This window comes from Microcaecilia unicolor, chromosome 12 (genome assembly GCF_901765095.1).
Source record: "Microcaecilia unicolor chromosome 12, aMicUni1.1, whole genome shotgun sequence".
In the NCBI taxonomy this organism is placed as follows: Eukaryota; Metazoa; Chordata; class Amphibia; order Gymnophiona; family Siphonopidae; genus Microcaecilia; species Microcaecilia unicolor.
This window is the reverse complement of record NC_044042.1, coordinates 26,995,063-27,008,107: the sequence shown is the minus strand read 5'-3', so window position 1 is coordinate 27,008,107 and position 13,045 is coordinate 26,995,063. Positions and strand designations below refer to the sequence as shown.

At 44.3% G+C, this 13,045-nt stretch overlaps 1 protein-coding gene across 1 annotated transcript in view; it reads right to left on the bottom strand.

Moving 5' to 3' along the window:
* The window catches only part of KDM5B (lysine demethylase 5B), a 246,733-nt gene that overhangs the window by 27,636 nt on the left and 206,052 nt on the right, over positions 1-13,045 (bottom strand). Inside the window, 3 exon segments of the mRNA XM_030221829.1 lie at positions 457-942; positions 7,907-8,068; positions 8,659-8,838. Of these exon segments, the coding sequence (XP_030077689.1) occupies positions 457-942; positions 7,907-8,068; positions 8,659-8,838 (828 nt within the window).

Genomic DNA, 13,045 nt, shown 5'->3' with positions numbered 1-13,045 from the left:
TTTTTTTTTACTGTAATCTGCCTAGTTTTTAGGTGGAATATAAATTAGTAAAATAAAATACTACCTACTGCCATTAATATAGTGCATGGAAGTTTTGAGAGACTGTCAAATACAGTAATCTCAATTGCCTTCTTTTGGTGTCAGCTCTCAAAGCAAAATGTGTCCAGCCCATCCATAAAAAGGGTATCTTCTCACTGTTATATTAGCATGTATTATAGGGTACTTACACACAGGCACTGCATGGGAATACATAGCAGAAGCAACAAAATATCAAAAGTCAACACAAGTTTCTGTATTGTCCTGATGGAGCTAACAAGAACAACCACAACACAGGTTCTCTCAACATACTATTAAGCTGTTCACTTAAACAATAAGAAATTTTAAAATAACATTTCATTAAAAAGGGATTTTACCAGCAACTCACACCGTTGTTCATATTAGGACAGATATTCTTACCTTGTTTGTCTCTGGTAACAGGCCTACTGTGACTTGCCATCTGTTGTACAACTGGCCTGACCCTGTTCTGTTTTGTATAAGTTTTAGATTTCCTGAAGAGAGCATTTGTTGGGCTCTGTGCTGCCAGTTCACAGTTCGTTCTATCATGTACCTTAAAGCATCTCCCTGAGGGAGTCTGACACGGAGGCGCTGCAGTGAAGCCAGCAGTGGCAGGATCTTCTCTAAGGGAGGTTTGTCTGATCTGTGGCACTGTGGACACAGCCACACCAGTAAACCCTGCTGTACACTGGGACCCGATACACATCTTGTATGAAAGCATTCCCTGCAAAGTTCACATTGTATCATGGAGGAAGTGGGGCCTTTTTGGCAGATGCAAACTTTCCATTCGTTATCCTCCTCCCCAGACAACAATTTTCCTTCATTAGCTGCTCTCAAGGAATGTAGGGCTTCCATCTCCTTCAATCGGGCTTCACTAAGCGTTGCCATCTGCAAGGCAGCAGTTAGGAAAATAAGACAAAACCTAAGACAATCCCACAATAAGCATAAGACAGTTGGAGTTTTGATGACAGTCACTGGGGAAAATAAGCAAAGTTGCTTACCTATTCTCTTAAACGAACAACAGGATTAATCAGGCACCCAAGTGGATGACATCATTGCATAGCACTAGGACAAAACAGCACTCCCAAAACTCCCATCACCTCAGTCAGCTCCAACTTAAAACAGTAATACAGCTCGAGGTGCCTGACTAATCGTGCTTTCTTTGCTGACGTGCAAGATATAAATCAAGCATATAACTAAATGACTCCTAAACAGGGGAGCTCAATTATAGAAAACTATTGCACTACTGAGGAGTAGCCTATTTAGATGCTTATGCAAGATTTCCACAGATCATCAGAAAGGCAGGTTGGTCAGTACTGCTTCACTGAACGCACTCGGAGGACTGGTCCAGGCAATATTGCAAAGCAAAGGTTTGAAACAAGGACCAAGTAGCAGCGTTGAAGATGCTTTACAGTAAAATAGATTTGAAGAGCTACTGTAGTTGCAGTAGCTCTAATTTGATGAGGTTTAGAGTCCACAATCCAAGGGAAGAAGTTCTATACTTGGCAAATGATATAACATAGGAACATACAGCCAATCAGATATAAACAAACAGGGCATCAATATTCAAAACTGCATAGAAGAGTAGCAGTTCTTAACATGTGCTAAGGCATCCAGAAAGAGAAGAAGTTGCTTACCTGTAACAGAGATTCCCTGTAGACAGCAGGGGAATGCAACCACATATCATGGTGATGTCATCTGATGGAGCCTTGTGTGCCGGAGCTCTCCTCCAGCTCAGGGAAGGCTTAGACCTCTAAGCACATGTGAGGGTTCTCATGTTGCCTCAGGCATGCCTTGTTCTTCAGTCTTCCTTGTCCATGGAATGTGTCAGGAGCGCTCCTCAGTATTCTCATATACTTCTCCAAATCTGACTCACACATGCTGTTCTACAACACCCTCTCAGAGATAACTAGCAAGACTACGGCTTTACTTTCACTTATGGCTGCATTTTTGCCAAATGTTTGCCATTTCAGTGCCTCAGCCCTTGCCTCAACATCCAGTGCCAAAACCAGAAAAAAACAAAACATAAAACCTGGGCACAATACCACCACACAGCAAGTTCCCATCTTGCAGTGACTGGCTGGGGACTTTGAAGTGCAGTGCCTGCAGAATCAAGACTATTGCTCCACTCCTCTCCTCCCCTGATGTTAACAGATACTTCTAATCAGCAGAGCTCTCAAACAAACAATACTTCTTAAAGCATAAGGCAGTGATTCACAAACCTTTCCTGAGGGGAAACCCCAGCCAGTCAGGTTTTCAGGATATCCACAATAAATATTTGTGAGATCGATCTGCATACACTTCCTCCTTGATATGCACATTTATCTCATGCATATTCATTGCACAAAATTAATCATCACTTAATAGTACATAAATATTTATTACATATTACAAAAGAACCTAAACAATATAACCTAAGATCATTAAAACAATCTGTTCGCAAGAGCGACTCCCACTGCACTCCCCAAAGCGCTGGTACTCTCGAAGTTAATTCATATAGTTAACTCTCAAAACAATTCCCTGGAGGTAGAAAAGTCACCATTTAGAAAGAGATGAAAAATTGTCTGCTTGCAATGTACTTCACCAACCAATACACATTGACCACTTGACAATCAACGATTCTCAATAAGCTGGCTTGCTTGAATAAGAGTCAACTTCCTTGAAGAAGAGTCAACCCCCACTCAACCATGGGGTTTTGGAGAGGAAGATCACTGCTGCAAACCAGCAACACAGTACTCAAATGTCGATCAACATCGCATCATCACACTCACAAGCAACTTTATTAGGCCCAACATGACATGTTTTGCCACTGGGAGTTATCAAGAGCCACAACCTCTTGTGGAGAAATAAAGAGAAGCTGCTTCTTGCCCCAAGAATAGGATCCCTGCTGTCCAACCCAGGGGTGGGAGAGAAGCTATTAAGCCATAACTGATTTTATGGATTTAATTTGTACTAATCACTTTATAGATTGTGAACCCGGTCAATTTGATGCATATTCATTGTGAAGATCCTGAAAATCTGACATGTTTGGGAATTACTGGCATGGGGAGAAGGAAAAAAAAAACCCCACTCATCCCTCAAATCTGCACAGCTCCATGTAGATAAAGGGAAAGTAATCAATCTCTATGGTTCTCTCGCCTCACCCCACGCTTGGAACAAACTCCCCAAGCCCATACGCCAAGCCCCCTCCCTGCCCATCTTCAAATCTCTGCTTAAAGCCCACCTCTTCAATGTCGCCTTCGGCACCTAACCTCTACACCTCTGCCCAGGAAACCTAGACTGCCCAACTTGACATTTCGTTACTTAGATTGTAAGCTCCTTTGAGCAGGGACCGTCCTTCTTTGTTTATTTTGTACAGCGCTGCGTAACCCTAGTAGCGCTCTAGAAATGTTAAGTAGTAGTAGTTCTGGTAATAATGGAACAAACAAAACTTTCACACAGTCAGCTTCTGTCACAGTTCCCAAGCAGCACAAATCTCTTCACTCTTCCTCAGAGGGAGACCCCCTCCTAAGCAGCTGAAAACCAGCCCAGCAATTCCTGAGGTTTCCTCTACAATCCTACAAGACATGGCAAATAGCACTCATACAGCTGTCTCAGATGTTTTGTCCAGTACATTGCTGTCATCGTATAATCGTCAAAAGTACCACCACCTCTGACACAGCCATCATCACATGTGGAGCAAATTCAATTACAAGGAAGCCCCAATGTTCTCCCTCAATCTTTGCAACTGCCCTGGTCCCACCTTATAACAATCCTCTACAGCATAGGGGGGATGAGTGCTCTCTTTAAAGTCCCACATGCTACCATAATAGGATCTCATTCCAATACAGTCCACTATCTCTAGTCCAAAACCTTCCACTTCAGGAATATCAAGCATAAGAATCTTCTGAACAGTTAACCTATCCAAAATTTGTTTTTTTTAATTCACAAGCTGTTTCCCTGGGACCTTCTCAACCTACAATAAAGAGACTTCTGATCCATCCTCTAATTATATTCTGCAATGAAAGAAATCAAAGCTCTGCCAGTGCGTGAGCTTTTTCAGAAATTTCAGCTGTTCTTCTGGAAAACCCTGATTTCCTTACATCCCACTTCTAAAGCTTCAGAACTTTATACAAGTGTTACCAGCACCAGGGCATGACCTACACTAGCTTCCCTACCAATCCATAGTGTCAGAAGAAGAAACTAGGTCTTACTTGCTAATTATTTTTCCTTGACTATCTCCAGACCATTCTGGACGAGTGGGTATATGTCCTCCTACTAGCAGATGGCGAGACCAAGAACTATTAAGCGACTTCAACTTAAGAGGTGGTGTGCAGCCCTGAGTAAGCCAGTATTTCTATTGATAAAGCACAGAATGGTAGAGAGAACAGACATGCCTAAGAAAACTGAACCAGAAATTCAATCTAATCCAGCATTATGAAGCTTTCTCTGTTTGACTCAAAAAAAATTTTTTTGACCAAGTAATAAAAGAAGCCTTTTTGAGTCGATACAGCATCTGCTGCTCCAGAGCAGACCTAAAACAGACATTCAGCACCCTACCTCAGGGAGGGAATAGAAATGGTCTGGAGAGATTCAAGGAAAGAAAATTAGCAGGTAACATCAAATTTCTTCTTGCTTATCTCCAGACCATTCCTAATGAGTGGGAAGTACCTGAGCAGAACTCAGAGGGTGATGTGCAGAGAAACTGCACGACAGGACTGTGGCTTCAAAGGCTATCTCCTGCCTTGATTGCACATCCAACCAATAATGTTTCACAAACGAATGGGGGGACGACCATGTAGCTGCCCTTCAAATGTCTTATGCAGGGATAAGGGAATGTTCTTCCCGGGAAGAGGCTTCTGCTCTTGTAGAACGTGCTTTCAATTCAGCAGGTGACCACCTGCCCACCAAGAGGTAAGCTAAAGTAATTGCCTTTTTGATCCATCTAGTTAAAGTTACCTTGGAAGCCGGTTCACCTCTCCCAGGACCCCCCCAACCACCACTAAAAGACAACTGGACTTACAAAATTCTTCCATCCTTTTTAAATATTGCAGATCCTGTTGAACATCCAAGCAATACAGAGCACCAGGGGTCTACTCCCAAGAAATAGGCAAGGAGATGGATTAATATGAAAGGGAGAAACTACCTTAGGCAAAAAGGGTGGAACCGGAAGCAAATCCACCTTTTTCCAGGAAATAAGGATGAACAGCTCCTGACTTGGAAATGTGCATTGCTGAAGTTTTATCCACCAGAAACACCACCATCAGAGAGAGATCCTTAAATGTTGCACATCACAAAGGTTTGAAAGGCACCCTACCCAAGGAGGAACCACTGTCCTAAACAGCCATTTCAAGTGCTTAATGCCATGGAAAAATCTTGAAACACCTGACTGGAGAGCCAGCGGCCTGACCTGTACCAGGTCACGGAAGGACACTATAGCAGATAACTGTACCTTAAGAGAAGACAAACCTGCTCAATAGCCAAGCTGTAAGCAAGAACTAAGTCATCTCTGACATGCGAACAGGTCCCTGCACCAGAAGATAATCCGAGAGAGGTAGCCGAAGAGGGTCCTCTACTGCCAAGCGCACCGGATCTCCATTCCGTAGACGTCTTGGCCAATCTGGAGCCACTAGCACCATCTGACACCAATGGGACTCAGTTCCACTGAAGCAACCGGCCCATCAAGCGCCAAGGAAGGAAGGCGTACAGGAACCCCTGCTCTGACCACGGGTGCACCAGAGCATCTATGCCCTCTGCTGCTGTTGCCTTCCTGTGACTGAGAAAGCGCAAAACCTTAATTTCTTTGCTATGGCCATGAATTTATCACTGGAAGCCTCCAGTGCTAGATGAATAATTCAAAAGCAGCCTCTGATAGGGACCATTCCCCTGGATCCAACCAGTGTCTGCTGAGGAAGTCCGCCTCCACATTTGCAGCTCCCACCACATATGCCACTAGCAGGGCTATGAAATTGCTCTCCACCCATATCGTGATAGCCACCATCTCCTGAACCACAGCACAGCTCTTCATGCTCCCCTGATGATCAATCTAAGCTACTGTAGTTGTGTTATCTGAGAGGATCCTGACCACCTTGTGATCCAGGGAGTGATGGAAGGCCTGGAGAGCCAGACAGATGGCTGCAGATCCCACCCCCACCTTGTTTGTCAAGACTTAGCACAGAGTCATGCCACATGACCGGCAGAAGGAGAGCAAGCCTTATAGCAATGCCATAAACGCTGCCAGGCTAGGCACCGGCCACAGCAGAGGAAGGAGCATAGAGGGTGTGGAATCAACACCCTCCCTCAGCTGAAGGTGTAAGAGAGAAAGCGCCAATTCACCAGTTTGAGGAAGTGCAGAAATTAGCATGGCTGTGCTCCCTGAGATGCAAAGGATGGAGGAAGTTGGCATTCTCAGCACTGGATAGAGGACAAGTCTCCGGTGAGGTGATGCAGGAAGACATGGTGTGCACCGAGGTATTCTGCATGAATCGCTATTTACAGATGGATTTGCAGGGGGCAGGGAGACAAACACTCTCTGTGATGGCAGCCTGGAGTCAAAGACACTGCAGGCTCACCTAGGAGCAAGATCTGCTGTTGAGGGTAAAATCCCCCTCCCATGCTTATGAGGCTCCACTCCTCTGCTAGGTCCAGGATTGCAAATGATGCTTGTTTCACAGTTGCACAGGTAGAGAGCTGAAGGGCTCCTGCATCTATAGTGCAGGGATCAGCAGGTTTTGGACTGCAAGAGCCGGATGCTAGGTTTCCATCAGTGTAGGAGGTTCATGGGGGCAGAGATATTTATTTTAAGAAATACACCCCACATCAAGAAAATCTAAGTAGTTTACAAACCTCACCTACACAAATCATACAAAGAGTCTGTCTCAGGTCTCATAGCGGTTGCTGCTGGAAAGTCAGGAGGCTCAGTAGATGATCAAGGGAGGCTGTACTGTGTCTGTGGGACAGAAGAGTCCTGGCCCATCACAGCAAGGGTGAGGGGTCAATTGGGGAAGACAAAGGAAGGAAAGAAATTACTTTAAAACAATGGAAAAGGTTGAGGAGAGGGCATAGCTGAGTGGTTGGTAACTGGAGCTGGTCTGGTGATACTGGGAATGGGAAAGGGTATGGGGGGTAGGGAGGGAGGTGGGGTTCTGAAAGGGGTGGAGGGAGGGGGGTCTTCCTCTCTGCTTTCTTTTCCCACTGGATAGCTCTCTGTTACGGGGTGGGGGTTGAGCTGTTGGGGAAGGGGGGTGTTAGAGGAGTGGTTCTCTCAGTGTACTATTGGTGAGGTTTTTTCATCGACCATAATTTTTAAGAACGGTTATTATTGGGTGGGGGAGTTGATAGAATAAAAATGGATGATGCAACTGTTAGCATATCTAGCTGGAGCTTGTTAGTTACAAACGTGATATTGTAAGCTAAATTTACTGTTTGGTGAAGAATATATCTGTACCATCATTAATAAAATTGTTGAAACATAAAAAGGGAAAAGAGGGAAGAGGATCCATCTGCATGAACAAACTGAGGAAGGAAGTGGGCTGGATCAAGGGTTGGGACTGCTGGCACATGCTGTCCTGGAATCAGATGATGTCATTCATGTGTGGCTGCCTCATCCTGCTTATCCAAGGAGAATCTATGGTGCCATTATGTACACACAGCTAAACCGCACAGTTCTGTTTGTACAATGAGTTTTCAAATACAAATCAAATAATTCATATAATTAGCAAAATCTATTGTAAATTCCTGGATTAAATCACATTACAATAGTACCAACTAGTGAGAGTATGAAATTTAATTGATAAGCTTATTTATTCATATCAAACTAGTGAAGCTCTTCGGAATATCTGTCTAAATTGATTTAAGTGGTTTCCATACTTACTGCAGCTGCTGTGTCTTTGCTCTCTGATAATGCCTTTTCCAGATCACTCAAACTCTCCAACTTGGCAACTCTCTTCTTCCCATTTGGCATGAGTGGTTCTTTTAATTTCTTCTGCTTCCTTTTCAGTCCCATGGCACCAGCATCACATCTCGGGCACAACACCTATATACCATTAAAAAGAGAATGGCATCAAAGCACAAGACATGATGACATTGCTTGTTAGAGGAGCCATAAGCAAAAAGGTGAAACCTATGGTCCATGTCTTGACAATACGGAACCATTGTTCTAATATCATATTCAAGGAACAATTGATACAGCACGATTAAATATTTTATCTGTCCTTTCCAACACACATTTGCTATGAACTCACTACAGTAGCAGGTGAATACTTGGTGACTCTTACCTAAGTTCTGTTACAAACCCCGCATTGAAATATTGTCTCAGAACTCATTTCCAAGAAACCTCATGACCCACCCTGTGGCTCCAAGTCTACTTCACATCATTGTCTGAATATATACTATTACTCTTTTCCACCTCAACCACAAACCTGGTTGAGTAGGATATTTCCCACCAAATCTACTGCTTATTTTGCACACCTCACATAATTATCTGACATGAGTCTATTAAGATAAAAATCCATCTACACAGCTTTCTAATTAGCAACTAATATTTAACAATCAGATTAATTCATGAAGTAGCAAGGGTAGAATTCACCCTTGTCACAGAACTCTGCTATGGGTTAAAGGTCATACCTCTAGCAGGGAGAACGGTGAGTTCTTTGTCAGGAAAGTGTTTGCCGCACACTCCTTCCATGCTTGTACCTCAGCCACTAGGGACTCCAGTCTAGGAAGGGGATCAAGGTGAACAGGGATAGAACGACCTCTTGATACAATCTCCATAAGGTTATCTAACACAGGAACACGTCCACCAGCCTGGGAATGGAAAAAGAGCATTTCTAAAATACTAGAATGCAAATTGATCTTCCTAATGACATTATCTACATTTAACAATTCTGATGAAAAGATGGTAGTTTTAATACATTGCATCTATATTTTGGGGGCGTAAAGGGAACGGTGTTACTTTAAAGAAAAGGATTAACTAGCAAAAAGTCCTTTCACAAAAAGCAATGAATTGCTAATATTTTCAGATTTTTCACTTGACAGATCCAAAGTAAAGATGAAGAATGGAAATGGAATGGCAGGTAGCCTGCTTTATTACAGAAAAGCATATGTATTGTACAAATAGAGCAAAACAGATACTGTACAAAGACAATAAAATCATTGTTTTGTTATGTGTAGAAGTGCTGGATTGTGGTGTCATGGTAAACACACATGGGCTCACCTAGATCACAGAGAACAGCCCTGATACATATTACTTATGACATACGCCTTGCTCCAGTCAACTTCTGAAAGCAGGTGTTAATTTAGTAGGCACATCTCCAAGCTAAGTTTTGAGGTATTATGGTGGCTCAAGCAGTAAGTGTACCTTCTTTGCATGCAGAGATTCACTGGTTCATATATCAGTCTGCAATTATGTTTGTTCCACCCTCAAATTACATTCAGAAACAAAATGAGAAGCTTAATTAAGATAGAGACTGCATGCATACATGCATTCATTACCTCGAACACAGAAAATGAAAGCAGATAAATTGTAGTTACATACATACAGCCACACAAGTGGGTAATGTTACCAGACAGAGCTTAGTTAGATTTTCTTTTCCAAAGTTCAGAAAACTCTGGAAAAGCTTTGTGCCAGCACCGATGTTCCTTTGCTGCTATACTGTGCAGGCCCCTCCAGTCAGTTTTTAGCAAGCCTCAACTCTGAGAGCGAGGATAGGATTATATGGGTATAAAAGGCCGCGAAGCCATAATTAACCCCAAGGAAGGTAGGACATCTAATGCCTCTATAGAAGGGAATAAAAAGAGTAAAATCTGGAAAGCCTTGTATACCAATGCCCGTAGTATGGGAAACAAACTTCTAGAACTTGAGGCTACAATGATGGAAGCGGACATGGATTTAGTGGCTGTCACGGAGACGTGGTTCATGGAGAACCATGACTGGGATGTTGCTATACCTGGCTATAATCTATTCAGGAAGGACAGAGTAGGAAAAAAGGGTAGAGGTGTGACATTATATGCTAAGAATGATATCCAAGTGACAGAACTGCAGGACATGTGGGATAGGGAAGAAGCGCTGTGGGTTAAAATGGAAACAGGAAAAGGAAAATGTATCAATATCGGAGTGATTTACAGACCTCCCTCACAGTTGGAGGAACTAGACAGGAACTTAACTGAAGACATCCTGCAAGATAGCTAGGAAAGGGGAAGTACTACTGATAGGTGACTTCAATATGCCAGATGTTGATTGGGGTGTCCCGGCTGCGGGGTCGTCTAGAAGCAGAGAGATCTTAGATTCCCTACAGAAAGAATTGTTCCAGCAGTGGGTGACGGAACCGACGCGGGATGGAACTGTTCTGGACCTGATGCTTACAAATGGAGAGTATGTTTCTGACGTCAAGGTGGTGGACCATTTGGCATCTAGTGATCATCGTATGGTATGGTTCAATATTAAAACAGAAGAGAGGGCTCACTCGAGATTGAAGGTCCTGGATTTGAAAGGAACTAACTTTGCCGAGCTGGGGGAATTTCTCAAGGAACAGTTAGTGGAATGGGAACAACTGAAGGATGTAGAACAGCAATGGATGAGACTGAAAGGAGCTATATTAAAGGCAACTAACCTTTATGTTAGAAAATTACATAAAAGTAAGGGGAAAAGAAGGCCTCTCTGGTACTCGAATGTAGTAGCTGAAAAGATAAGGAAAAGGAGGCTAGCCTTTGCACGTTATAAGACAACTCAGAAAGATTAAGACAGGAGAGAATCAAACATATAAATGGCAATTGACCGACTCACCTGCAAATGCGCAGTAGAGACTTCCCTCTCTGTCCCGCCCACGCGTCAAGACATGATGACATCAGAGGGCGGAACAGAGAGGGAAACGGAGTCGGACGCTGCCGCTGGAGCCTGGAAACGAACATCGCGCACACCAACCTCTACCCTCCCCCCCATCCCTGCCGCTGATCCCGCCCCCCTCCATATCGGGCCCCCTGTACTGACCTGACAGCGCCTCTCACCTCCATGTGGAACCGCTGCAGGCAGCAGCAGAGCGATGTGCTGCTGCCTGCAGCGCTTTCACACAGAGCTGAGAGGTGCTGTCAGGTCAGTGCAGGGGGCCCGGCACAGAGGGGGGAGGGAGTGGCGGCGAGGAGGGTAGCTGGAAATCTCGCCCATTTTAACGGGCTTAACGGCTAGTACCTATATAAGTGAAGAGAAGCTGGAAAAAGCGAAGCAGCAAATGGAGGAAAAGATAGCTAATACAGTAAAATTGGGGGACAAGACCTTTTTCAGATATGTAAGTGACAAGAGGAAGTGCCATAATAGCATTGTGAGGCTCAAAGCTGAGGGAGAGAAATATGTGGAAGATAAGGATAAAGCTGAACTGCTTAATGATTATTTTAGCTCTGTGTTCACAAATGAAAAACCGGGGGTAGGGCTGCAGAAAGCAAAGGCTGAAGGGGATGGATGTATGGTAGACCAAGACCCATTTATGGAGGACTGTGTTCATGAGGGGCTTGCCAAACTAAAAGTAGACAGAGCGATGGGGCCTGATGGAATACACCCGAGGGTGCTTAAGGAACTTGGAGAAGTTCTGTCGGCTCCGCTGACGGACGTCTTCAATGCTTCCTTAGAAACTGGAGTGGTCCCGGTGGACTGGAGAAGGGCAGATGTGGTTCCTTTGAACAACAGTGGAAGTAAGGAGGAGGTAGGGAATTACAGACCTGTCAGTCTGACTCGGTGGTGAGTAAGCTAATGGAAACGCTTCTACTTTGACATTTCTTGAACTACATGGAAATGCGGGACCCGAGGCAGCATGGCTTCACTAGTGGCAGGTCGTGTCAGACGAATCTGTCTTCTTCGACTGGGTGACCAAACAGTTGGAAGTGGGAGGGGCGCTTGATGTGGTATACTTGGATTTCAGCAAAGCCTTTGTCACTATTCCGCACAGGCAACTGATAAATAAACTGAGTGCCCTCGGTGTGGGACCTAGAGTAACGGATTGGGTAAAAAAAATTGGTTGAATGGTAGGAGGCAGAGGGTGGTGGTAAATGGAGCTTGCTCTGAAGAAAAGGATGTTGTCAGTGGAGTACCGCAGGGATCGGTCCTGGGACCGGCTCTTTTTAACGTCTTTGTGAGCGATATCGCGGAAGGGCTGTCTGGTAAGGTTTGTCTCTTTGCGGATGATACTAAACTCTGCAACAGGGTGGACACCCTGGAGAGTGTGAATGACATGAGGAAGGACCTAGCGAAGCTAGAGGAATGGACCGATATTTGGCAACTAAGGTTTAATCCCAAAAAATTTAGGGTCGTGCACTTGGGTCACAAAAATCTGAGGGAACGGTACAGTATAGGGGGTGTAGTGCTTCAGTGTGCGAAGGATGAGCGGGATTTGGGGGTGACTGTGTCTGACGACCTTAGCTTTCAAACAGGTAGAAAAAGCGACGGCCAAAGCCAGAAGGATGCTTCAGTGCATAAAGAGAGGCATAACCAGCAGGAAAAAGGAGGTGATAGTGCCATTGTATAGGTCTCTGGTGAGGCCTCATTTGGAGTACTGCGTGCAGTTCTGGAGACCGCACCTACGAAAAGATATAAACAGTCCAGAGGGCGGCTACAAAATTAGTAAGCGGTCTTGAATACAAAAATTATAGGAGGCTTATGAACCTCAACATGTATACGCTGGAAGAGAGGAGGGAGAGAGGAGACATGATAGAAACGTTTAAATATCTCAAGGGTATTTATGTACAGGAAGAGAGCCTTTTTCAAATGAAGGAGAGCTCTGGAATGAGGGGGCATACAACAAAGATAAGAGGGAATAGGCTTAGGAGTAACCTAAGGAAGTATTATTTCACAGAAAGGGTGGTGGAGGTGTGGAATGGCTTCCCGGTGGAGGTGGTGGAATCAAGGACTGTTCCAGAATTTAAAAAGGCATGGGATAAGCATGTGGGATCGCTAAGGAACAGGAAGAAATTAGGGGTTACAGAGGATGGGCAGACTGGATGGGTCATATGGCCTTTATCTGCCGTC